The sequence below is a fragment of the Meles meles genome, chromosome 16, assembly GCF_922984935.1.
Source record: "Meles meles chromosome 16, mMelMel3.1 paternal haplotype, whole genome shotgun sequence".
NCBI classification, from domain to species: domain Eukaryota; kingdom Metazoa; phylum Chordata; class Mammalia; order Carnivora; family Mustelidae; genus Meles; species Meles meles.
In genome coordinates this window covers 74894682-74922514 of record NC_060081.1, presented here as the reverse complement: position 1 = coordinate 74922514, position 27833 = coordinate 74894682, and the positions used below count along the sequence as shown (strand labels likewise).

At 46.6% G+C, this 27833-nt stretch overlaps 1 protein-coding gene across 11 annotated transcripts in view; it reads left to right on the top strand.

The window, feature by feature from the left end:
• The window catches only part of BCAS1 (brain enriched myelin associated protein 1), a 94310-nt gene extending 74469 nt beyond the window's left edge, over nt 1-19841 (top strand). For 4 of the 11 annotated variants that reach the window (XM_045980744.1, XM_045980741.1, XM_045980740.1 and 1 more), the window contains 2 exons: nt 14565-14828; nt 18662-19841. In XM_045980744.1, the coding sequence (XP_045836700.1) occupies nt 14565-14828; nt 18662-18736 (339 nt within the window). In that variant the 3' untranslated portion in view covers nt 18737-19841. Of the gene's footprint in view, nt 1-1578; nt 1753-9490; nt 9557-14564; nt 14829-18661 lie in introns of all 11 variants that reach the window. The other 7 variants (XM_045980742.1, XM_045980733.1, XM_045980736.1 and 4 more) reach the window with 3 other exon arrangements.
• Nucleotides 19842-27833: the final 7992 nt, after the last annotated feature.

The window sequence follows — 27833 nt, the reverse complement described above, 5'->3', positions numbered from 1 at the left end:
ACTCCTTTGGGTCTTCTGGTCAGTCTCTGCTGTTCTTACCTGCCTTCCTCGCTGCCTACAGACTTTTGAGTAAATGACTCCCCAATTTAGGTCTTTATCTACAAAGGGAAGATGCTAGAAGTCCTGTCAATAGGTTATAAAATGGAAGGTGGGGAGAGACGGCTGTGATTTAGTTGCCATATTTCGGGGTGTTCCCTTACATTGATTTGTTAACGGACACCTTCCTGCTTTGCTTGACAATACAGAAATCAAGGGTCCTTCTCGATTTTGATCACTGGGATCATGTGCAAGCCAATGGCATATTCTGCATGAAGGAAAGGAAAATAATTTCTCCACAGGCCTACAGATGTTTCTGGAAATACCTAGGCTCCCTTCCCCCACTCCCTGATGGCAAGAACGAGATGCAGAGAAAGCTGGGGGTCCGGCACCAGCGAAGACAAATGCAAAGATGCCTTTGGCTCTAGAGTGCCCTCCTCTGAGGCAGAGGATGACAAACCTATCATCCAAAGAGCTGGGTAGTAAATGTTTCAGACTTAACAGGCCACGCGTCATCCCCGTTGCCTGTCTTTCATCTTTTAAAAACATTTGCAGCCCTTTAAAAAAAAAAAATGTAAAATCCATTCTTTGCTTGGGGTTGTGCTAAAACAGTCTCTGGGACAGATTTGGTAGTCGTTTGCCAGCCTCTGTCTGAGGAAACAAATTTTGGAGCCTTCTCCAGGCCAATTAAATCTGTTGCAGGGATCAAATGCAAAGCGTAACTGGTCCAGATGTGACTGGGGCATAGCACAAATGGAGGGAGGCAATGCAAAAGAACAGCATTTGAAATCAGAGTGCAGGGGAATTGGACCCTTCTATCCGAACCCCCCATTCCTGGCCGTCCCTTCTGCCCAACAGACCTTTAGCGGGTTCTGAGCTCACCAGGTACCTTGCTGGGGACCGTCAGGAACTTCGCCCTGGTTTTCTTGCCAAGTTCCATTTTCTTCTGAACTTCAAGTAAGAGACAAAGGCAAATGACTGGCCCTGGGGTGGGGTGGGAAGTAAGTTAAGGAGGAGGTCCCGTCTGTGAAATTCAGCATGGACTTCACGCTATCTTTTCCACAAAGAGGACAGGTCTTCCCAGTTCTGGGGGATCTTAGGGCATGCAGCAGAAGGTGTCGTTGTCACCGACTCTAAGGCCAGACCATTAAGGAAATGACGACTCCTGATTTTTATACAGGCCGGGAGTAAGTCCTCTTGATGGCAGGCCAAAGAGATGGGGTTCCTGGAACAGAAATGGGAGGAGCCTGCTGTCCCTAGGAAGGACTTCCTATTTCAGCCTTGTACCTTGTGGAGCACAATTTTTGCTACTTCCAAGTCAGCATATTTGGCATTTTTTCCCAGAAATTGGCTGTTTGGAAGCACACTATGTGATGTGAGCGTTCCTTCTCAAAGATGTGCCTGTGTAGAAATGATCATTGGGTCACACCTGTAGCATGTGGACACGGGGGCCACCAAGTCTCCCCCTACTTTATAAAGCCTGTTTGGGGGAACGTGTGTGTTTTTCTTTTCACTGTCTTATTACCTGGCAAAATAATCCAGGTGGTGTGTGAATCACCAGTAGAGGTTGTAAAGTCCGAGGAAGTAGACTCAGCCTTACAAACAGTGGATCTCAACGAAGGAGGAGATGCCACCCCCGAACCCACAGAAGTAAGACTCAAAAGAGAAGAACGCAAACCACCAAGAACCCTCCTGATGACGTTTCTCAGACAAATGGTAAGCCCCTGCTCCCAGCAGGGAAAGCTGGAATCCCCAGATCAGCTTCCGAGAGCGAAGGACCTGTCTCAGGTGGGGTGAGATGTAACTGTAGGGGGTAGAGGGGATGCACAGGTCATCAGTCCTGTGCAGGGAGATAATTCCCTTTCCTCCTCCTGACTCATTCATAGAGCAAGTTGCAGTTTATTGCTAATGCTCCTTAATCTTTCCTTAACTCCTGCTAACTCCCTTTTTAACAAGCAAAGAGCTGATCTTGGGTCCTGAGCTTTGGCACACAGCAGCATCCACGCAGACGTTAATATTGCTCGCTTTCAATTTACTTATTTTTAAAGTTTCCTTCTGAGTATGGCAAATGATATTGTTTTTCTCATTATGGTAATGACATGCAGTTTCCTTTGAGAATACATTTATTTACATAAAGAACATAAGGCATTGTTTAAAGGACTAGGTAAGAAATAGGCCAAGTTATATATATTGATGTTGGAAAAATTCTGGAAGTGATGTGTGAGTGACACAAGCTTGTACAAAGCCGATCTAAAAATAATTCCAGTTATAAAGTGACAACGTAATTTTCTGATCGTGAACGCGTATAACACAGTTGGTGAATTTGCCGTGCTTTTAGCCTGCATAAAATGGAAAGAATGTGAATGTGGGCAGATGTTTTTTGGTGTCTCTGAAGTGTCATGTCCATGAAATAACAAAGCATCCAAGAACTTAAATAACATAATGCAACAAAACCCAACATGGTTGGAAGACAAAAAGCAAAAGCCCGTGCAAAAGGTCATCGGTTTAATTCTCTTTTAATGAAAAACAAGAATTTCATGATAGTGCACCATTATTTTCAGGAGTATTTGGGAATTTAATCCTTTGAGAAAGCAGCCCTCTGGCTTCACAGGCTCTGTCCGGTACGGAATGCTTTCTAGTCCACCACACAATGTAACATAACATAAAACCCTTGCCAGTGGGAGCGGAGGCATATTAGAAATGACTCTCTTAGAAACTGTCAACAGGAATCATTTTCTTTTGTCACTGGACTCTCGGGGAGTAGGAAGTGTAGAGTCAGTTGTGTGCAGCCTGCATGGCCGGGACCCATCCATGTTCCTGGTCATTGACTCTGCCGTTCGGCACCGAAAATGGGGATCGAGATCTGAGATTTTTCCAACCAATTTTTATACAATGTCAGGCAAGAAAAGAACATTTGGCCTTTTTCTGGCAACCCAACTACAATACAAATGGCATCCGCAAATAGCTCATCCTGACAGAGTGATCCAACTTCCCCATTTCTGGGTGGAGCGGAGAGAGTACCACCCCCTCCCCCGCAACCTAGCAAATAGTACGACTTTCTCTTCCAAATAACCAACCTGAGACTTCTTCATTTAAAGACAAGAAAATGCAAGAGCCTCCAAATAAAGCACGAATGATGTCTAAACCACCCACGGCATCCTTTCAACTCCAATCCTTGAATTCTAATGAGGTCCCAGATTACTTCAATTCACCCTCCGGAGCTATCCTTTAGAGGTTTCTGGGGGATATTTTCTAGCAAGAGAAACGGGTTCCTCTGAACCGTTAGGGGAACGAGTTGGAAACAAAAGAGTCCTTTATAACTGATTCTCCATAGGATAGGGATGGAGATACAAGGGGACACATCTTTCCGGAGCAATCCTCAGCGCAAGCGTAGCATCAGGTCTACGATGGCCATCGGCCTAATCATGCGCCATCCATAGAAAGGGTTACTTACGCCTGGGAGCTTGACCATGATTGCCCTCTATTCATGATGAAACTCTAAAGCTCCCATGATTTAGGGGGTTTTCCCAAAAAATTCCAAATACCCTAGTGATTTTTGTCTTGCAGTCTGTTTTGTTTTCGTTGTAACAGTGTATTACCATGGTGAATAGTTCAAATACACAGAAAACGCGGGTCTTCCATTTCATCACTGATCCCACGACTCCGCGTTGTCACACCCGCTCACTCGTTGATGTCACTGGTCCTATCCCTGCGGGTGTTTGGTGGCGTATCCCCGATACGGCCACCCCATTCTTTATACCCACCATGGAATCACATCACCGGGGTTTATCATACTGGGATTGATGGACACTGGATTTGTTTCCAACTCGTTGCACTTCGTTTGGTCATTTTTTCAACAAACGATCACTGAGTACCCATTGTATTCCATACACTGGGATGTGGCCCTGTCTTCGTGGAAAATAAAACCCAGTGAGGAAAACATGTTTACTTTTAACTCTAGGCCATATGCAGTGAGCACACACCATGGGTCCCACACACATGATCTCAGGTCCTTCACTCACGAACCTGACGAACACTCTTACACACCTACCTTTACGCACACGTGCTGATATTCCCGCAGTGTGCATTTCTGGAGTTGGCTGCAGCACTCGTCTTCAGGAAGCACTCTGAGCTCACATTTCCTGACTTCCGAATGAGTTTAAAGTCCGGATTTATGCGGGAAAAGATCAAACCAAACCAAATCCTCCTCTCAGGGCTTGAAACTGGAGACAACATCTGACTCATCACTGAGCTTTTCCTCTTTTATTTTTTGAGCCAAATAAGTGACCATTCCAAATTGATTTCAGAGATTGTTAGCAAAACATAGTTCCTTTCAAAATAATCGATTTAATAGAAGAGGAAATTCAACTGCAAACGCATCCACCTTGTTTTGTGATCAATGTCTCCATTCATCAGCATTGATTTCCTACCTCGTCACCTTGGTCTCCCTTAAATTTCTCTCAGAAAACATATTTTGCTGTCCCATGGCAATGTGACGCATGGTTGCATATTTAAAAAAATAAATAAATAAATGCATTGCCCAATTTATTTCCAAAGAGATCTTTTTCTTTCTAGGAATTAACCTCTCATAAAAAATAGAAGTGGAAAGACTATCATTTTGCAAAGAATCTCCTTTCAGGAAAAATAAGTCTATTTCAGGAAAAAATAGAGTTCCTACTCCCTATGTCCTCGTACGGCATCGGACACACATAGATCTACCACTGCACAAAAATGCTACGGGCTTCTACAGATCTCCGGAATAATTGCAAGGAGTCGCTAAGGCATCTGTCATGCCCTAAATTGAAAAAGATTCTTATATGTATTAATTCAAGTGTATGTCAAGAAATTGGATATTTGAAGTGCTAGTGTATTTTTATCAAGTGAGTAGGTGGAGAACTCTATTCATGTGCCCACTAACCAGGTAGGCCGATGAAACCATACGGTGGTAGATAGAAATACAGAGATATAGGTTTATAATTTGTCAATATTAATAACACCCTGCACTTAAAAAGTGCTTTCGTCCTCCGAACCATTGTCGCCTGTTCCGTTTAATCCTCCTCCTGTCTCTTTCCTTAGACATTCATTTTGTAAGAAGCTTTTTGTTGGAATAATGTTCTCAGGCACAGAGAAGGACTGTGAGCTTTAATATTGGGCAAATATAAGATCCGAATGAGGATAGAGCCAGGAAATCACGGTCTTCCGTTGCTTACCTTCAATCTATAAATCTAATAAAACCTGTTGAAATGTGCCATCTGGAGGAAAAAGGAGGATGGTTTGTTATGGGGATCGTAAAAGAAAAAAACAAGAACAGGGATCTTCTAGCTCAAGTTCTCGATCTCCTGTTCTGCCCGGAGTCCTGACTATGAATGCAGAGTTGCTCTGCAGAAGGTTTCTGAAAATCGCATTTCTTTGGGCAATTCCTGTCTCCAGAACAGCTTGCTTTCCTTTCTGCCCTGGCAGGGGATTCTGTGGTCACTTGGCACTCTCAGTTAATAATTGTAGTAATGATGATAATAGCTAGTGTTTATGTATCACGTGCCAATGGCCTGGCCAGCACCGTGCTAGCCTAGTGCATGCCTTAGCTCATTTATTAGCCTAAAAACCCCAACAACACATCCCTGCCCCCACTGTGCAGAGAGGGCATGAAGACTCAGGGTATTGAAGTGACCTGGTCAGGGTCACAGAGCTGGTAAATGGCAGCAGCACCAGCACTCAGACTCAGGTGTGTTTTGCTGTTAAAGCTCATGCCTGTACTTAGACGTGACTGTGCCTTTCTGGACTCCAGCAGCTGGTTTTCCTTGAGAGCACGCGGAGGTAGAACAGCCCAAACTCCATTTTTGTGATTCTCCTGGTAGTGTTTCCGGTGCTCATCTGAAGTCCCTGAAATTACAACGAGGCAAGAGAGAGGAGAATTAATACATGATTTACGTAAAGCTGGGATGGATGTTTTCTGAATATAATTGTCACTAAAATGAGATTTGCCTTGACTATGTTGTTTTGTCTGGCAGTCCAGTTCTGTTTCAGTTGGGCATCTTGGTAAAAACACGAAGGCTGAACCCATAGCCTTTGTTGATTCTGGAAATTTCTAGCAGGTCCATTTCGTTGAATTTGTGTAACAATGAGGCTGACCTAGTAAACGGTCCTGCACTTTCTTTTTCTAAATGTTCTCAAGCAAGACTGGCCCATGTAGAACAATGCAGAAGACCCAGAGGAAGAAAAAAAGATAATTGAAAGTATCTTCCCAATTCTTCTTTAAATTACAGCTTCGGTTGGATTAGATCTCCACCAAACACACCCTTGCACTCCTTTCAAAGAAATGTGAATGCCCACCCAAAATTTCCACTGGAACTTTGAATGTCTAAGTGATGCACGTTGGAGAGGGTTCAAATGCGCCTCAGAGTATCAAGCTATCGGAATGCGTAACACAATAAAAGAAATAAAAATGGCTTTATAAACATGCAAAGCTTAGACGTCACAACCAGATTCCAACCAGCACTGCCGGCTAGATGCCCTGAGATGCTTCCCCTTTTGCTCTCATGAATAAAAAGAAGCCCCTGGAAGAAAGTTGCTCAGTATTGAACTAGAAAACCTCTGAAATTCCTTGGTAGCCTTCAAATTATTCTTTAGGGTATTCGGTAGTCCCTGAAAAAAAATCTGGGTTTCTTTAAACAGGAACTTGATTTTTGACAGCTGGAGAAAATGAGCTTGTGTGGCTCTGGTCCTTTGAATACAAAGCCCAACATGAACTATTTGAATTGGTCTGTGAAAGAGGACTCCGCAAAGATGAGAAAGTGATAGAAAGAAAACAAAGAGAGGAAGGGAGGGAGGGACTTCGTAAGAGCCTTAGTCTAAACTCAGCGAGCAGTTATCTTTGCATACATACAGCTTTTTGTGCCTCAAAATGAATAACAGAGGAAAATCCTAGAAAAGCTTGAGAGAGTCTCTTTTTTAAAGAAGAAGAAGTTGAACTTCTTTGCATTGATCTCCCTGACAGCCGGAGGGGCTGTTTTCAGGATACTAACCTAGATCACTGCTGCCAAGAAAGCCTTCTGATTCAATCCAAATTCTCCTCCAAGGGCTCGAAAAGACAGGGAGGGGAGGAAAACAGATTGAAACCTTAAACTGGCAGAGAACCTAACAGATATCAAATTGAAACCACGAAAGGGAAGTTAAAAATCTCTCTCTCTTGGGCAGGAAGGTGGCCCCAGGGACCATACATGTCTCTTGATCTCCATTCAGGTTTAGCTTAAAAAACCATTTTGTGTGTTTGTTTGGCTGGTTTTGCCCCTCAGCACTACGCAAAGGCCAGCTAGTGGGGCTGTGACAGCACAGTCTGAAGGACGCTAGGAAATGTGTTTGGGTAGGAAAGGCTCTCAATGATCGCCTGAATTCTGGAGGCCAGAGAACTGACAAATGGCAAAACCTTTGGATGCAATGAGAAGGCTGTCAGAGCTGGTTACAGGGAGAGAAATAATAACCAAGAGAGTCAATTTCTTTTTCTAAATGTTCTCAAGCAAGACTGGCCCATGTAGAACAATGCAGAAGACCCAGAGGAAGAAAAAAACATTTTCCATCTAAATGGATCTGAAGTGTATGTAGAGGACAAACCTATCCTTATTTGCCTCTGGGCTGAACACCTTGGTGAAGCCCATGAGAGTGATGTCCCTAAGAAAAGCACATGGAACTTCCAGACACCAGGGGTTCAGGCTGAAGAAAAATTTCTTCCATTGCTAACCAATCAAGAAGCATGTATCAAGGTTCTACCCTACGCCAAGCTCTGTGAAAGTTGTTTCTGAGGTAGGACAAGACCTAGAAATGGTCATACTGCCTTAAACTGTTGACAGTCCTCGTCAAGACTTCTCAATCTTAGCAGCACCAAGTAGTCTTTAAAGATGAGCCTGGCTGACCTCTGAGGAAGGGCATGTTCCACATTCTTCCCTATTTGAGATGTATGAACCTCCATCTTGTCCAAGCCCTTATTATCTTTCCTAATTAGGGGCTTTGTATTAGGTGCCCAACTAAAAAAATGTGTTCATTGAATGGTGCCTCCTACCTTGGAGGGACAGTACAGGGAGGTGGTTAAGAGTATGAAATATGAAATCATTGCCGGTGTCAGATCCGGACTCCCGAACCTGCTAGTTCCATGACCCATGCTGGTTTCGCTGAGCTTCCATTTCCTTGCCTGTAAAATGAGGCAAATAAAATTATTCTTCCATCTTAAGTTCTGCATGATGAATAACTGAACTAGGGAGGGTTATTATGTCATTGAACACACTGCCTGACCCTTAGATAGCACTCCACTGAAAGTTAGCCTTCATGAATAATAATTTTTATTGTCTTTACTAATATGAGTACCATACCTCAGGTACAGAGACATATAATATTAATCAGTCAAAAATTATTTGAGTGCCTTGATGTTTTCACCTGTTCTCGATGCAGGTGTTTCTTGCCATCTGCGGGCAGAACAGCTAAGATCACAACAGTGGGAGCTGAGTCTTCCTTTTGTCCCCCATTGCTTACCCCCTGTTTCCTACACTCCCTCCCTCCAGCAGGGGAGGAAGAGATGATAAACAATGACCAAATATGTGGGAATTAAACCCGAGGCAACATTGTTGCTAAGAACTGGACAATTCATTACCAAATTTCTCAGGTACTTTATCAAGCAGTGGGCATAGAGCATTATTGAATTGACAGTTGAGACAGCAGACCCCAATATTGGTCTGCGTTTGTCTATGCCAATTAGCTTTACAAAGTGATGCTCAAACTCAAGTATGCTTCAGAATCACCTGGAGGGCTTGTTGCTCAGCCCCGCTCCCCAGCTGCCCCTAGGAGTTTCCGATTCAGTAGATCTGGCGTGGTTCTCAAGAAATGGTATTTCTAACAAACTCCCAAGTGATGCTGAGGCTGTGGCCCTGGGATCACAATTTGAGAACCCTTTGCTGAGCGTATACTTTCAGGAGCCAAAGCTGTGAATTCAACCCAGCCAGCCCTGTCCTGATGCCATGGCCACAGCAGTCACTAAAAAGGAAAAAAATAGGATACTCGACAAACCCCACCTCTCTGTGAGGAGAAAAAAAATACAAAGAAGCATCCACCACCTTAAATGTTACCAATGGAAGCCTACCAATGGTTGAATTGTTCATTCATTCAACACGTCCCACCACCTCCTGGTTCCAACATTGGCATTTTGGTCGCCATTTCTTTTTCCCAGAATTTCCTAATCCTAGGGTTTAAGAGTTCCCTTGTTGTTGTTATTTGGGGAAGCCCACACTTGATACACACGAGATACATTGTGTATCTCGTGAGTAATATGTTTCTAGCTGGTCTTCCATTTGTCTTGACCCCGAATCTCAACCATGAATGACTGAGGTCATCCATTTCCGAACTCCCTGTGCGTTCTCCATGTTGCTGTGCTCATGGTAGCTGAAAGGCCATTGTCTGTTTGTTATTTTAGTCAGTGAAAGGGGATGGAGGGATCACCCACTCAGAAGAAGTAAATGGGAAGGACTCCAGCTATCAAGTAAGTGACCTGTGAGATCTGTTCGGTGGTGGGTTCAGCTTGCATGTTCTCCCTTCTTCCCAGCTTAGTTGCCAATGCAATTCTTAGCCACAGACAACCATTTACCATCTCTAGGTTAAGCACCTGCTGTATGCTAGGCACTGTCTTGGGCTCTGCAGATATTTGCATGAACAAGCTTGAGTTTCTTGGCTATTTCATATTTAACAAATGTTTTTCCCTCTCCTCCACCTGGCAAATCCCTTCCTACCCTTCAGGTCTTGGGCTAAATGTCACTGCCTCCGACAGATGTTCTACTTCTGTCCCTCATCAGTGCATCTTGTTCATTTGCTTTGTGGAATTGGTCACACATTGTAACAAGTCATTTGTCTATTAATTATGCTTCCTTTACCCCTTCCTTTCCATGTCTGGGGCATCTGTGGAGCAAGGGAGGAGCCGCTTTGATTTTTCTATCACATTGCATAGTGCCTGGCATACAGTAGGAGCTCTTTCTTGAAAAAAAAAAGGGGGTGGTGGTGAAAGATATGGGATCCCATGGGTTTTTTTCCATTATTTTCTCCATTGTAAAGAAACCTAGCTATGACATTGTTATAACGACACAAATCTTTTTTTTAATGGGATCGTCTCATGCTCAACACCCTATTTTATAACCTGCGTGCTTTCTTAACTTAGAAACATAGCTTCACAAAAGTGTCCTCAAATAGTCTTCTACTGATGTTTGCGATACAGAGAACTGGTTAAGAGCATGAGTTGCAGGCTCAGACCGCCTGCGTTCAAACCCTGGCTCCTCCCCTTTTTATCTGTGTGACTAAAAACAGCTGACCAAATCTCTCTATGCCTCAGTTTCCTCATCTCTACAATGGAGCTAGGAAAAGTACTGCTTCGTGGCATTGTCCTACTTAGATGAGGCAACACATGGAAAGCCCCTGGAATAGTCCTAGTACCGGGGACTCAGTAAATGTTAGTTGCTATGGAAACCACACAGGCTGCTGTACAAACGACCATAGACTCAATGGTTTAACAACAGAAATTTATTTTCTCACAGTTTTCTATGGAAAATCCAAGATCAGGATGTTAGCATGGTTCCTGGCAAGGAGATCTCTCTTTCTGGCTTTCCCACAGCTGCTTTCTGTGATGTCTTCCCATGGTGGCTCTTATAAGGACACTAATCCTATTGGATGGGGACCCCAACCTATGACCTCAGTTAACCCTAATTACTTTCTTACTACAAATACTTTCACACTGCGGGTTGGGGCTTCAACATAGGAAGCCATAGCAGTGGCTATTATTTTGTTACTATTACTGTTATGCTACTGATAGGAAATTACCACCCTCGTGTATTGTTCATAGCACACAGATGGACAGCGATGACTATAAATAATTTATTATATTTCTATTTCTATAATAATTGGATTAGACTATATATTTCAACAGGGAATATGTTGCTTTTTGCTGCATTCAAATTATTTTTGTTTTTCAACTTCTGACTATGGTCGCCCCCAAACCCTTTCTCTCAACTACTCCTGAACCCAAAATCCTGAAGTTCACTACCTTGGAAATAAGATAAATTTACTTTATTCAGTACAAAACAACCAAATATAATTGTACATTTTGTCTGGGATCTGAATGTGAAACAGGGATGCCAGTCACCTTAGCGATTCTGAAATGGAAGTGAAGTCAGTGAAAATTTGAGTGAGCTAGAAACTTCATTCTCACCGAGGAGTGTTCTGAGAATCCATTAGAGAGCCCTGGATCCAGGCTTGAGATGGGTGTGTAATCTTGGAGATATGATAAATGTTTAGTTTCATTTGGGGGGTGGGAAGAGACAATCTCTGTTCCTTTCCAATTCGCCCTCTCAGGGTTATAAAAACCTTGGTTGATGATTCAGGAGAGGAAGCCTTAGGCACCTCCTGGTCTAAGGTATGCTTCCAAGGTCTGAATCAAACGGGATGTTCCCATGACCTTGTCCTCCAGCTTTCTGCCAGCATCACTGGCTTCTAGGGGAGGATATGCTCAGATGATTGGGATGAGAATAATTTTTGTTATAAATTCTGAGACAAATCCCAGCAAATATTTTTAAATCATCTACATTTCATGATAAAGCAATCATCACACGGTTTAGATTCTTAGTTTACCCTGAATATAAGCAACCAGCCATCTGTTATTCTCAGAAGTTAGTTTTAAGCCATTAAGAAGAACATTTAAGCCTAATAGCATGGTGTAACCCTATGGTAAATGGAGCTGATCCACTGAAAGCTCCCCTCCTGGAAAAAAAAAAAAAATCAATGTCCTGTGAAAGCTATTGATGTGTGGGCACTTCTCCCTCCCCACCTCACAGTGATTTGCTAAGGGAAATAGTGTAGAAACATCTGGAAGGCGAGTTGCTGGCCATTCGTTCAGCCCATTTTGGTGGAGACTTACTATGTGTCAGACAAGGTGCTGGGAATGAAGCCACAGAAGACAGAAGGGTTTTGTTCTCCGGAGCTCCCCCTCCAGCAGAGGGATGTGGGCAGAACACTCTCAAGTGAGCCAAGAAATCCCCAAGATTAAGGCAAACATAAAGAAAACACAGCAGTGTTTTGTCAGAGAGGAGTCGGGCTTCTTTAGACCGTCTAACCAGGGACTGAGTCTCCGAGGAGGCAACATCAGAGCTGAGACTTGACAGAAAAAAGCAGCAATCCTGTCAAACCCCGTGAGCACGCTGAGAAGTTAACAGTGAATGTGAAGCCCCTTTTTTTGAGAATAAGCTTGTTCGTGGAAGAAGGGGAGGCCATGAGTCTAGAGCAGAAGGAACAGAGCGGAAAGGGGTAAAAGATAAGGTTGGAGAGGCACAGGGACACTCGACTTAACAAGTATTTCCTGAGCCCTTCGTCTGACCTGGCTCTCAGCTCCACAGGGAAAGAATCTGTCAGAAAGATTCGCTGTGGACAGTGTTGGTTCAGGATGACCGACTCTTCCCGGTTTGCCGGGACCTTGTGGTTTTAAAGTTAAGTTGCGTGTCGTGGAACCCCCTCTTTCCCAGACCCAACAAGAAGACGGGCCCCTGATGTTTGGCCTTTCCCATGGGCCAGACACCACGTGATACAGGCTTTCATCCTCAGACCACCATGAGGTACGATGTCTTTGTTGCACCCACACAGATGAGGAAGCTGAGAGAGCAAATGACCTATTCCAGGTCATACAGCAAGGATGCGATGGAACCAGAGCCATGCCCTGCTCTTTTGACCACAAACAAAAAACCCTTAACAAATAACTGGATCTTACCATCTTCTATGCAAAAAAGAACAGTCAACAGGGTGTTCAAATGGCCTGTGGTCTTTCTGAAGAGCATCGTGGTGGGGGTTTCTGTCTCAGTGTACAGGGATATCCGCTCTCCGCTCTCTGTGGCATTTGGGCTTCTGTATCTTACTTCACATTTGCTACAACTTTGGCCACCAGGGTCTGATGGAAATATTCACAGCGGGCGGTGGCAGGATAGATTCTTGGGGTGACTCGGTTTCAGATGTTTCCTTTCTCCAAGGAATCCTGCCCTCAGGAGACTCTCGGGACTGGGGAATTTTCTGTCTTCTTGCTTATTTCTAAGGGTTATATTGATACTGATGAGAAATGATAGTCCTTTGCGTATTGTTTTCTCCATCAGACTGCAACTTTATCCGAGGAACTTTTTCACTCGGGAATAATCTATCATTTTTACAAATCAGAAATTATGAACATATATTTGGTGGGGCAAACGTGGCCCATGGGGTTACTGGTGTTGTGGCTTTTTTCAAGTTTCTATGCGAAAAATAGAAGGCTGGACAGCACCGGGGTTGTAATCCTACACAGTGTCTTGGCTGGGTCTGAGCAGCTGTTACCCCTTTGGACAGGGCAGGTGACAATCACCACAATTCTCCCCGCCACTCCAATTTTCTCCCCAGCATCAAAGCCAGCCTTGCTTGAACTGGTGTTTCTCTTACACTGGGGACATATGTCTTACGTTGCTTTCCCGACTGGGGAAATAAGGTCTCTTTGTGATTATTCTTACCCCTGGCCTTTGTCATGTTTTTATTTCATCTGTCTGGCCCCTACCGTAATTTCAGTTCAAGTAAATTATGGGGGAAAGGCTTTTACAGATTTTGTTATCTGTAATTTACCTAGAGTTTTCTAGAATTTTAGATTGTATAGCTTCATCCTTCCAAACTGTAGGAACCAGGTAGGATTGCAAAAATCTCTCTTCAGCGTGAAAGATGTACATTCAAAATTTAAAACACTTATGTTCTCTCACCACTGTTTTATATACAAGAGTTTCACACCAGAAACTAAGGTAGACATAACCATGAAAAAAAGACTAAGCATCCCCAGGGAAAGAATCACATGTGGTTGTTAAGCGGGAGAAACCCTCTCAAAGCTGGCTTAAGCACAAAAGGGCTTCAGGAACAGCTAGATCCAGGGGAATATGTGAGGCTATCCCCAGATTTTTCCTGAAAGTGGTGCTGGCTCTGGAAGCTCCAGGCTTTTATCTTCACAGTTCGGAATCCATTGGAGGGTGGACAGCTCTCTCTTGGGTGGTTTAGCAAGGTTCTGGCATTAGCTCAGTTTTTATCTGCATCCAGCCAGCCTGAACTGATCACAGCAGCCTGACCATGTGCACGGCTCTGACCGGCCAGGTCTGAGTCCTGTGCCTTTGTCCAGGGGTGATATTAATTTGTCTGAACCCACGGTGGATAAAGGAGAGAAAAGTGTGATTCTCTAAGGAAAACCCAAGTTCTAGTCCCAGAAGAAGGAGAGAAGAATGTTGAGTAGGAAAACATAAATTAATTATTAAATAAACATATAAATGTCTCCTACTAGGACCTTGAACCATCGTAAGTATTTTCACCTTTTTCTTATTTTTTTTTTTCATTCTACCCAAGACTCGTGAAGGTAGACCCCATCCAACATTTGAACGCCTCTGTTCTGACATACTTAGTCCCCTGCTGTCGAGCGTGGTCTTCCAGCCCCTAAACACACATTTTGTTTGACCTTGCTGCAGACGTCGGACTCACCGGGGAAGGTCGTCACATCCCCGGAGCCGGAGCCAGCAGGAGCAGGCCAGAAGGGCAAAGAGGGGTCCTCCAAGGACAAGAAGGTGGCAGCTGAGGGGAACAAGCAGAAGAGCCACAAGCAGGAAGCCAAAGAGCCGGCCCAGTGCGCAGAACCGGCCGCGGGCGAGGCAAACTCGCTGCAGAACGGGGACAAGCCCCACAAGAGGCAGGAGAAGCGGCGACAGTCCCTCGGAGGCTTCTTTAAGGGCCTGGTAGGTGGATTGTTGGTCTCTTCTTTCTAGGCTCTTGGGCCAGGAATGTGGTTCCTGCCTTCAAGGTGGGACTGGCCTGGACCTTGGTCAAGGAAATACTGATCGAGCTCCGGCTGTCTGGCAGGTGCTGGGCTAGGCTCAGAGAGCAATGAGGGCAGAGAACTCACCATTGTGCGGGGACACTCAGGTGCGGATGGCTGGGGGCGGGGATACTGAGTGAGCCAAGAGCGGGGAGGCAGAAGGCAGGTGCAAGGGAGCCCCCAGGGGGGGTTGAAAGGAGTGTCGGGGGGAAAGCTTCTTCGCAGAGATCACGTCCGAGGTGAGGCCTCAGATGAGCCTGTGGAGGAGGAGGCAAGGGAAGGCCTGAAGGCCCAGTGTGTCCCAGCAGTGGAGAGACAGCACAGAGGTGAAATCATCCAGCGGGAAGAGAGCCCAGGAGGACAGAGGCAAGGTGGCAGGAACAGGTGATGACAGGGAACATCCGTGTTCGTCTGTGGCCAAAGGGAGTCTTGGAAGTGTTTAAATCAGGAAGGTGCTCTGAACGTGACCTTGGGTGGTGCATATACAGAGGTGACTAAAAATTAGCTCCTGCCTTCCAGAGAGGCCTGGTCCAGGGTGAGTGGAGCCCAGACATTCAACAATTCATTAACCTCCAGGTTATCTGTGTGTGTGTGTGTCTATGTGGTTCTTCTCTGTCTCCTCCCCTGGACCGGTAGCTGTGGGAGAGCGGCGGCCAACGACACTGCCGGGAGCAGACGTGCTGTGCTCCCCGGTGCGGGGCTGGGGCTTAACCGACAGCAAAGCGGCACTAGTAAATGTCTTCTTATATTCGGGATAACGTCAATCCTGGCAAATAAGGAGAGTCTGAAAGTCATTAATCAAAACTTGAGCAAGGGGGTCAAGTCTCCACTAGGAGAAACAGGTGAAGTCATACCTAGGACCCCGGGGAGGTGGCTTGAGCCGGCAGCACAGGACAAGGAAATCACAACGACAGTCGCCATGGGGTGGAGTGAAGTGGGGTTACCTCAGGCTGTGATGGAGCTGGGGCAGGAACAGGAAGCAAGCGACCCTAAAGCAATTGATCGCTTCTTGATTGTCCCAGTCGCTGAACACTTGCAGGTATTAGTGACTCTGGTGGATGGAGGCGGGGGAGAACGATGGTTCCCCTGGGCCCAAGGTTGGTCTCCAAACAGCATCTATGGGAACCTGTTAGAAATGCAGACTCTCCGGCTCCGTGTTTATTTTATGGATGAATGGCATCGTAGTTCATCTGCTCTGTGTGTCTAAGTATGGGTATGGAACCTCAGGGTAAGACAATGCTTGAAGTCATGGTTTGAGGCTGTTTGGAAATGGGAAGGACTGGTACAGAGCCCCTCTCCCACTCCCAAGGCTCTGGTGTAAAGCCCTCTCCGGGTTTTAAGAGATGATGAAGACCGGAGACCGACCATCAAGGCAGTGAGGGGGGAGGGGGAGCCTAAAAGACTGATCATGCTTTGAGTGGTTTTGTTGGAAAATGTGTCTCCATTCTCTGCTCTAATTCCTTGGAAAGGAGTGTAAATCCTTTTCTAGACAGTTCCAAACTGACTGTGCATTTTTTTTTCTTTGCTCAAAGCTCTGGTCGAACCATTCTCTGCCAAGCCACAGTGTGTGGGGTGGTGTACCGCGTGGGGAGGGTGCTGTTCTGGAAAGATGCTGAGCTCATGGGCCCAGTGAGTTCCTCACTTTCTTGGTGGTTTTTTGTTGTTTTCTGGGTTTTATTTTATTTGTTTTATTTAATTTTTTGGTCAGAGGCTCATGGAATCTTCTCTGTATATCTCTTTACCCAGGAAATCCCTGAAGCTAACAGGATGGCTCTCATCCAGTAGTTCTGAGCCCGTGGTTTTCTATGCAGGGGACACTCAGCAATGTCCAGAGACCGTTCTGATGGTCACCACGGGGAGTAGGTGCTGTGGGGACATTGTGGCATTGTGGGTAGAGACCAGAGATGTTGGTAAATGTCCCACGGTGCACAGAACAGCCACGGGGCTGTAGTTAACCTTCAGATTGTGATAGTCGTGGGGCAGGTACATGGGGCTAACTGCCCTAAACCAATGGGGCGTTCCTGATTGTCCCTGTCCCTGAATATCTGTGGGTATCAGTGACCTCTGATCGATGGGGGTCGGGGAGCCAGAGTGTCAGTGGGGCCAGAGCTGAGAAGCCCAGAGGTGACCACGTAGCCCCTAGGGCAGTGGAAAGAACAGAGCAGTGCCCAGGAGCCTGTGCTGTGAATTTGGACAGCTTCCCTGGAGTCCTGGACCTACCACTTCCTAGCCGTGTGACCTTGGGTTAGTCACTTAACCCCTCCGAGCCTCAGGTTGCCTGTGTGCAAAGCTGAGGTGATAAGTACAGCAGCCATTCTAGGGTTCCTGGGGAATCCAGTGAATGTGTGTCTTCAGGGGTCCAGTACCTGACATGAAGCAGGCATTCCGTAGTACTTGCTACCACTTCCCCGGCAAATACTTCGGGACCTTGTGTTTGGACTGGAGCCTGACCCCCAGCAACCGTCCCCAGCTGGGACATCGACCCACATTGCTGTCACCTGGAACCCATGTGGGACTTCTCTTCCTGCAATTCATCCTCCCTCTGTCCACATGCCGCCTCCCTTTCTACCTGCCCAAGGCCATCTGCCCCCGTTGGTTCCCAGATTCACTGCCTGCCCATCCCTGCTTCATCTTCGCCCTCCAGGGGCGGTCCTCTCTGCTTGGCTCCTTCCTTCTCCGCTCCTTCCTCATGCTGGCCTGGTTTCTAATGGGGACAGCCTCCTTGGCATTTCGTGCCGCATCTGAAAAGAACTGGAAGGAAACCTTTAGAACTCATCAAGGGCCACTGTTTGCAAGCATTTGGCTTTTGAGCAGAGGGACTCGGTTGACAAAGGCAATGTCAGAAGGTCTCGTGTGTATGTGCATGTGTGTACAGACATACACATAAGTGTGTCTGTGGAAACACAGCTATTTGATCAACATGGGGCTCGGATTGGAGGAGGGGTAGCTTCCCGCCCCCTCTTTTGCCCAAGAATCACCCACTCAGTGGTGGTGGATTCATCTGTCCCACTGCCGTGGGTCCCTGACGCCCTCAGTGCTAGGAGTCCGTTTTACAGAGGAACGGAGATCAGAAAGAAGATAGGGCCTGTTCTTTATTCCCCTGCCTGTCACCTTTGGCCCTGTCCACTGGTCACAGGCTGACCTGAGGCAGGGCTTGGAAAGAGTGGACAAGGCCCAGGCTGAAGCCTGGAGAGCAGGTGTTCTGAGGTTCCGATTCCAAGTCAGGGGGGCCCGTCCGTCACTTCATAAGCCGGTCCTGACTTCTCTTAGAGCCTGTTTGCACATCTGTACAGCTGGGCTAATCATCACTGCCTGCCTCACTGGGCTGGCGAGAGGACCAGACGAGGGCGAGCTTGGCCTGGAGAAGGGCAGTCCTGAGACCGTAGACAGGACGGAGGTGACCTCAATGCCTCTGATGGCCAAAATCCATGCCTCATGGGGGCCAGAAGGGGGACTCCCTTTACCTTGGAGCAGGTCTCCAAGATAAGTTGTATCTCCCCACTGGAAAGATGAAGAAACTGAGTTCAAAGAGTTAAGTCGTTCCTCCAAGTTGTCACAGAGCCGGAAAGCGATAGAACTGGGCATGGCATCCCACATCTGGTGGGAGACCTTTCTTTCATCCCCCACTCATGCAAAAGGGTCTATTTGTTTAGCATAAGACCTGGCACGGAGTGAGTGCGAGATAAATGGCGGTCACCGCTCGTGATATTTCAGACTTTCATTAGGGTGCAACTTCTTTATATTTTTCTCCAGGGACCAAAGCGGATGTCGGACGCCCAAGTGCAAACAGACCCCGTATCCATCGGACCAGTTGGCAAATCCAAGTAAACAAATCACTACGGTTCCCACCAAGTTGTCCTGCCAGCAAGAAGTCTGCTCCCTACTCCATTTCCTCCCCGAGCCCACTCCGTGTACATAGTTTTCTTTTAATGGCCATCCAATGAAATTCTGCCTACAAATTAAGCCTGAGCTGTTGTATATTGAGGTGTATTATTTACGTCTCTGGTCCAATCTTTTCCGGGAAAGAGTCGTCGAGATGGTTTAGCCGGTGAACCAGTCAGGTGGGGATACTTGATGGTTGCCAGGCAGGGGTGGATGGGGCGGAGGAAGGCATTCCCAGTAAGTTATGTAAAATGGCAGGGGCAAGTAAGTTGCAGAAAAATGCCTGCTGGAAGGAATGAAGCTTTGAGGAAATACACGCTCATCCTCTACACTCAAAGAGGAGAGACCAAAATCCGTTTAAGTTCACATTTCGAGGCGGGACAGCATGGGCTCTGTGGGGGGCAAGGGGGTTGCTAATTTCCTGGAATGGAATGTGTGGGGAATGAAAAAGGAATGAATAAGCGTTGCTTGTCGAATAGGGTCCTTGAAAGTTATTGATGAGAAAGGGAAAGATTGACCGCAGAGGGTTTGAAATGATTTGGGGAAACAACTGCTTTTTGAAACTCAGTGAGGAGGGCAACGATTACAACTTCAAAAAAAGAAAAAAGAAAGAAAAAAGAAAAAAGCAGAACGAGTGAATGAAGTTGCAAGTCTACTTTGCAACACAAGGGGGCACTGAGGTCTCCATTTTAATCCTGCATCCCCATAGCCCTAACAAAGATTTGGTCTCTGCGATCTCACATTATTAATGCTTCTCAGATGGCGGAGGGGCTTGCTTCATCTGTTCTGTCTGACACTTATCTCAAGTCTGTCTGTAATTTCCTAATGTTCTCAGGATGTTTTCTGATAAAACCCTCCCCATAACCCCAGTTAATAAAAATTTCTGGAAGATTATTCAAATACCCGAGGTTTTCTTAATACGTGTACAGAGGAGTAAATAGGACCGTGAGTCTATTAAAATGTAATTCAAAGTAGCATATGATTGACTGATACCATGTATACTGTATCTTTCTTTTTCTGATTTAATAAAAAAAATACATTTACATCTAAAGCATCTTTTAATTTTCAACTTTTAAAGCAGGGCTCTCGTACTCTCTGAGACAGCTTTATTGTCCACAGAATAACATCAGTCTTCTTCCTCCATCTTGTCCTCCCTCCCAGATGGTCCTAGATTTCCGTGTATGTGGGCACGTGCCCCTAGAAACGGGTGCACAGACACTTGCATAGATACAGAGGCACTTATATAAAAGTACTGCCTTAGCCCAGGCTGCCTAGGGCAGAGCCTGAGGCAGAGATTCCGGAGCCTGTGAACCGGAGGAGGACTTGGGTGGAGAGAGGAAGCGACCCACAGGGCAGGGCGAGAGCTGAATGAAGATTGGCCTCGGCTGGAGTTGAGGTTCATCCTGACCCCGCTAGGTGGCGCTGGAGCATGACTCGCACCTTCCACTTGGTTCGACCTTGAGCCAAGGGGAGCCGGCCCTGTACCCTTGTTGCAGAGTTCCCGCACACCCTGGGAAGTGGTGGAACGGGCAAGGTGCTCCTACTGCGCTGGGAAGTGGGAAGCTAGAGGATGTGTGCCCGGGCCATGCCCACTATAGATAGGCACATGATATGCAGATAATGTTTACACCGACGTAGGGAACACGTCCATACATATAAACGTACTTTACATACAGAAATGGAGAGATGTATGTACACATCCATACTCAACATATTACATACAAGAATAAATGCATGCACGCGTTCATATTCATACCCATACAAATAGATCCGCACATACACGCTAGCTTGTAAAAATCCATCACACAATGATCTGATGTAAACTTTGAATATGGTCTTCTGACAAGTTTTCACGTTAAGTAAATAAAACCACGGCTTTGGCAAAAAGAAAATAAAAGACATTTGGAAAAGGTGTTCAGGAAAACGATGGTATCCCTGTAAAACCAGATGTGGGGGGCCCGTTGCGGTGGGGGTCCGCTAGCTCCCAGCTTGGATAGCCCAATGCTAAGTTTCAGATAAAGATCAGAGGCCCTTTCCTTAGCTTCTTCAGACCTGCTGCTCAAACCTGGAGATCAGTGCCTGTGGTTCACTCAGCTGAGAATGACCTCATGCCACTTCCGGTCTCAATACTTAACTTGGCATGTATCAGGGAAAAAATCTTTTGGGGAAGCCCTTACTGGCAGGGTGACTTTCCTCCACCAACACCATCAGGGAGCATGGGCTGATTCAAGAAAACCAGGCAGCTGCTTATTCCTTTGTCCCCGAACGCCAGGGGGGGTCGCCTTGTGTGACCTTTGGTGAGCTCTGGGCCGAACTAGCCCATTGAGAAAGGTGACAGTTTCATTTGCAAGTTTCACCTCACTGGGCACAGGGGCTTTTGGCCCTGATGAGAAACGCCTCCAGGCAGGACTGAGTCACTAAATGCAGAAGCAGCCCTCCCATCCCCCAACTCCCCGGAAAAAAAATATTTTAAAAAATGTTTTCAATGATGTTCTTCGCTGAGAACCTCTCTGCACAGCCAACATTCTCTGTAACGTTTCCATAGCGCCTTGGCCAAAAAAGAGAGCAAGCTTTTAAAGAAATTGCTCGGGGTTGTCATTGTTGTTGCTGTTTTTAAAGGCAAGAAAACTTAAGCCAGAGCAGACTCAGACAATGACTTATCTGGGGGATTGGAAAGCTAGCAGTAGCCTCAGAACCACGATACACCCCCATCTTCGAGTTTTGAGGGTTTGTTGTTTGCTTGATTTTGTTTTGTTCTTTAGCTGGGAGCTCATTCCCGATGCATTTACAGTCAATACTAATTTCCATGCCTCCCGCTGAACTCCTGTTAAAAAAAAAAAAAAAAGAAAGAAAGAGCAGAAACTCTCCCAAATGAGCTCTGCAAAGCTCTCAAAAGCCTTGAGGGACTGAAGTTCCTCCAAATATGGAGCCCAGAAAGGCCACTTGGATGGCAAGGCTGAGTACATGGAAACATGAAGCAGGCCTTGTAGCTGAAAGGGAATTATGGCCTGCAGGAGGGGGCCGGGGGGCCTCGTTAAAAATTTACAAACTCATTTATTCATTTATTTTTTATTTTTAGGTGCACAGGGAAGGGTGTCTTCTCCGGTGTCAAGAAGAAGTGGCCTTTCCAAGAACTGAGCTTTTGAGCTGAACCGACCCGCCCCTGGTGGGAGAAGCAAAAACAAAACGCTGCTTTCCAGTTCCAGCGGATGGTGACTTTTGGACTGATATCCATAAAAGCATCCATTCAAAAGCGCGCTTGTACTCAGCAGCCCGTGAGCTCCCTCGCGAATTCATCGTCTAGGGAAGGGGAGGCATACCTCCAGAAATGCCCAAAAGGAAGGGAAAAGGAGAAAGAAAGTTAAGTTCTTTGGCTTTTGTTGCATCCCCCTGTCCTTTAAGCAAATTATCTGGGATTTCGAGACACACACACACACACACACACACACACACACACACTTGAGCGGGACTGCCCTTATTTGTTTGCAAACGGTCCAGATGCAAGGGGGCCCCATTAAATGAGACTCCAAGAGCCTGGAATTTATGGCCTGTTAGTTCCTTCGCACAGTGCCTGCCCCCCCCCGCCCCCACAGAAGGGAGCTCGTTTCCACAACCCGGGCCTGACAAATGTCATTTCTTATGTCAAACACTCCCATGTGGATCTTAAACCCTAAACAAGAAAATCAACTAGTCTTCCTGCTGTAAAGAACATTTTGGAAAGGAAAACGATTTCAGGGATCGACTCACCCAAGTTGCAGGCGCAGGGCACGCGCTTTGCAGAATGGTACCAAGCTCCCTTTTGAAGCCTTCTTAAAAGGCCGTTGCACGGTGAGTAGAAATCAGGCTCCTCCGCAGTCTAGACCTTCCTCACTCCGTCAGTGAACACACGATGTCCCCGGCCCACTGGAAATTAGGGGCTCCATTAGGGAGAAAAGAAATTACTTACTGAGCAGCAAATTCTGTAAATTTGTAATTCAGATCTTAGCGCAGGCCTGAAAGCCGGTTGGGATCCAGCCCTTTGCATAAATCTGCGTTCTGGAGAGCTTAACCCTTGCGGCTCTGTTTCCTTCCTCCCCCCCCCCCCCCCCCCCCCCAGAAAGCTGCTCATTTTAGCATCCCACCTCCCCTGGCCCTTTAACTGGCCAAAGCCAACATCGGGAGCGGATTTCACAGAAGTAAGGTTAACTATAATATGCCTCACATTCTCGCCCTTAGCAGTTTATAGAACACTTTCTGAATAGGTCGTCTGATTCAAAGCTGTGTACCTCTAACTGAACTTAATTGCCGCCTTTGTTGTATTTTATTACGAGGGCACAGGCACGCACCTGTATGCCTTTTCTTCTCTCTCTCTCTCCAAAGGAGCCCTTCTTGACAAAATGGCCCCCCCGCTGCATTTCTGGCAATGGTGGACTTTGAAGGAGCTCATGGCTTAAGGGATTGACTTTTAGGGATGTTTTGTTTAAATCTGGCCACATGGGGGAGTTGCAGGACCTAGGGTGCCACTACGATCTCCAGCCAAGCCCTATTCCCTCACCGGGAGGTTGGGCCAAAAAAGCTCTTAAGAATGTGTTTGTTGATTGACTTCTAGAAAGCAGTCAAGTTTAATGAGGAGAACTAGAACAAGAGGGGCCAACCTGGGCAAGTCAACTGCCTTCCACGATTCCCAACCAAGACAAAGTCGGTTGGTTGGTTCTTCCATTCTTTTCAGCTTAGGCTTGGAAGAAGCTTAAGGAAGGACAGCGTGATTGTGAACTATTTAGGTTGGTGTCCCGGCCAAGCATTGATTTATGTTCTCCCCACCAGCTCTTCCTGCTCCATAACATAGTCTTACCTCTCACGTCTCTGCACCCAACGAGCCGGCAAGTGACTTAACGTTGCTCTCAGTTTCCTCCTGAACAATGGGACAGTAATTGTGCCTACTTGTGGAGCCAGTGGCTGGCGCATCGTAAGTGCTTCGTAAAGGAGAGCTATTACGTCATGGGGAAACTTCAGCACCATAGCAGAAAACTCCTACTCCAATTGGCTAGTAAAAACTGTAATAACTATAGGGATATTTATCATGTATTGAACAGATATTATATCACAGCCTGGCTCTGATTCTCCGGACTCTGCTCTGTCATGTTCCATGGGCTGACTTCACCCTAAGACCAGTGCCGTGGATGGCTACAGTTCCGAACAAGGGGATTATGGGATTGCCATAATCAGTTTTGATTTATCCTTTTGGCAAAATCAATTATTTAGAGGCAACTACAATGATGCAATAAATAGCAAGGCAATTTTTGACATCAGTGTCTTTAAAGTTAGCAGTTCCTCAGACCAGCTGTGCCCTGACAATTCCGACCAATGGGTCACTTACATATATGAAGCCCCGCCCTCCAAAACAGGGCCCTTACGCTGTGAGCTCATCAACGTCGGGGACTTTTTTGTCTGTGTCCCTCACCGCTCTGTCGTGAATATTTAGCACAATGCCTGGACACAGTAGATGCTCAACAAATCTTGGCTGAATGGTTGTATTCGTAGAAACTCTGTGGCCACATCCACGGGCAGGGGTCGCCTTATGCTCTGGTATGAGTTTATCTCAGCACCAAGTGGTCAGTCATGTGCATCAGACATCCACCCCGCCCCCAGCTGCCTCGCCTAGTGGTTCTGAGGGTGTGGCCAATCAGCATTGGCATCACCTGAGAACTAATTAGACATGAGAATTCTCAAGCCCAATTCCAGACCCACTGGATCAAAAACTCAAGGTGGAGCCCAGTAATGTGTGTTTTAGCAAACCCTCCAGGCGGTTCTGAGGCAGACAATTTGAAAAGCTCTGGTCTAGGTAGAGCGATCACTCCCCTGATCATCCGTTGAAGAAGACCAGCCCTGGCGATGCATGGCTAACATTGGACTGACTACAAGCCAGCCATTGTGCGCCACGTAAATTACCTTGCTTACTGCCCATTGTACAGATGAGGAAATTAAGGTTCAGAGAGGAGAAGCAAGGTTGTTCAAGGGCACACATGTTAGAGCCAAGGTTGAAACCCAACCTAAGCTCTTACTGGCATGTTTTCTTGCCTGTGGGAAAGACAGGCAGGCAGAAGGACGATAATGATATAACATATGATAAGTGAATGTAGGGTGTTGTGGAACTCGGAGGAAGGCGCTGCTACAGGACCACAGGGGCTGGAGGTTGGCCATGGGAGGTGGTGATAGTGTAGCTAACTCAGAAGGAATGATGAAGAGTTGGCCAAAGCTGTTTCCAGCAGAATAGGAAGTGCCCAAGCCCAGGGTCTACCGACAGAATGGCAAGTTGTTCAGCATGGTCAGAGGGAGGCTATGGGGAGGACAGATAAGAAGGTGGAGGCTGGAGAGGAGGCGCAGACCAGATCATCAAGGACATAAAGTAAGGATCCCACAGTAAGAAGTTCGAACTTCTCCTGAGAAGTAGGAATAAAAAAAGATCTGAGCCAAAGGGGGCCAGAGTCATCTGTATTTCGGTTGCAGGTAAGATCGAACATAAACTCAATTCAACTAATACTCATTGAGTGAGCTCGACTATCTAGTAGGTCATACAAAGTATAATCAGTTTCTTCTTAAGCCTCTTTTAAAAGTATAAGAAATACCCACTCAGATAAAACCTCTAACTGAAGCTGGTCCCTACGAGAATGTTTAAACGCCCATTTCCAAGTGTCATAAATGTAGGTTTGGAATCTGGCCCTTGATCCATCCAGATGATCACACCTATGACCCAAGGCTGGGAGATCGTGAGCAAGATATTTCACATAGAAAGCCTTAATTTGTTCCTCTGCGGAATGGGAATAATAACAGAACTTGATTCAGGGAGTTGCTGAGAAGAGTAAATGAGACAACGCATTTACAGCTTGTAAGGATAGTGCCTGGCAAGTACTAAGTGCTGAGGACACAGACATCTGCCCAAGGTGGAACCCATGTCTTCACTTTCATGGGCTCAAGGGCCGCCCAGTCTTTAGGATCAAACTGTGTGCCAGGCCCTCTCCATTCTGGCAACCAGTTAGCTGACTGGCTCATCCAAGAAAAAAGAAAAGAAGGAAGAGAGGAGAAAAAGAAAATATTGATTTTCCTTGATGTCCATCTCATTCTAAAGTAAAGTTTCTGGGGAATAGACTCGAGTACGCCTTTGGTTTTCCTCGGTTCTATCTTATAATATTAACTAGTTTGGGAACTCCTGGGTGGCTCAGTCTGTTGGGCGACTGCCTTCTGCTCAGGTCATGATCCTGGGGTCCTGGGATCGAGTCCCACATCGGGCTCCTTGCTCAGCGGGATCCTGCTTCTCCCCCTGCCTGCCGCTCCCCCTGCTTGCGTGCTCCCCCTCTCTCTGAAAAATTAATAAATAAAATCTTTTAAAAATAGGTATTAACCAGTTGGCCATGGTAACGGATGCTGTGGACGCCCCGTCTCATTTCTCTTCAGCTCACTCCAGAGGTCACATACTGCACTGAGAGCTCCCACCTCAAAGATCCCTCCACTACTGGCTTTTCTTCTCAGTGGCTTTCTCCAGGGGCTGTGAGAACTCATTCAGCCCACAAGTAGGGCGTTCTGCAAATGCCTAAAATTTTACGCCCCTAAGGACAACCTTCAACCAATGAGGAGATGGCAGATAAATATCTCAGCTCCTCCACCCCTCAGAGGGACGATTTCGAGGTGTCTTCTAAATGCTCCCCCACGGTCCCGGCACGACTGAATCCTAGCTGCCCGCAGTAGTGACATTCTCATGAACACACTCTCCCTCCTTTGTGCTTCCTGGGATCACGTCCCAAACAAACTACCTGCATCCAAGTTCTTGTCTCAGGGTCTGTGTCTACGGCACAAACATCTGTATCTCACTTAGGGTCCTTGTGCCAAGTCGTTTAATAGAGGGGAATTCGTAGGTGCTGGGTGAGGTTAAAAAGCAAGCACACGACCAGGAGGCCACCCAAGAGACTGGACGCGGAAGGAAACTGCAACACCACCAGGGCCAGACAGACAAAAAGAGGTCATGTTACCAGTGCCAGGGGAGGTGGACACCACGTGGGACGTGGAGCACCACATGGGGCTGGGGGAGGCTGCCCCGGGGTTGCTGGGGTCCAGAGGGGGCCTGGGGTCCAGGGAGGGGGGAGCACTACCTCTCTGCTGGGGAAAAATAGCTTGGTGGCAGCGCCCCCTGCTGTCTGAACCTAACCAGAAGATGGTTGGCCATGGAACCTGGGAAATGAAATTTGAAGGGGAAGGCTAAGAACCAATGGGCAAATAAATACCCAACACAGCCTAAAGCCTGGCTTAGAGAGAAAACTAACATCAGAACGCAACGTTGTCAGGGCCCCACGCCAACCCTGGAATTAGACAAATGAACATGTATGTGACGGTCCCAGCGACATGAAGTCACCTAACTTCTTCAACGTCGCTGTGGTGTCCATACAATGGAGGATGACGAGGGAATCGACCCCGTGGCGTTGCGAGGTGGTTCTAGCGATATATTCCACGCAAAGCAGTTAGCACCGTGCCCGGCACATGAGTGCCCACAACATGCTCGTGCTCAACGGAACATTTTGGGATTCCGCTGCTCCTTGAGTACCTGGCAGCCCATTAAAATTCCTGCTCAAACTTGTTTCTTCCCCTCTTTACCAGAGGGCTCAACTTCAATGCCTAGAATCTGCCTCTAGTCTCTATTGCATTGCCAAAAAAAAAAAAAAAACAAAAAAAACAAAAACCAAACCCAAAACTCTCCACTTTCACTGAAGTTGTGCCAGAACTGCAGGAGGAATAGCTCTCTCCTCCCCTCCCAGCCCTCTCCCTGCAACCCCCCCACCCCCTCCCTACCTGTGCCGGCCAGTTGTTCACAGGAGCTTAGCAGTTTTGAGGATATAAAAACAGGAAATTATGCACCAGTCCTGACTAAGGCTAAAAACTGATGCGCAAACCCTTCCTCACACAGATTTCTTCAACTCTCCAAAACGAGGGCCTTGAAAAATCAGGTCCCTGGCCAAGATCTTTGGATTTGCTTAATCATTTCCTCTGCAAATGTATAACCTCTTTGGCCATGAAG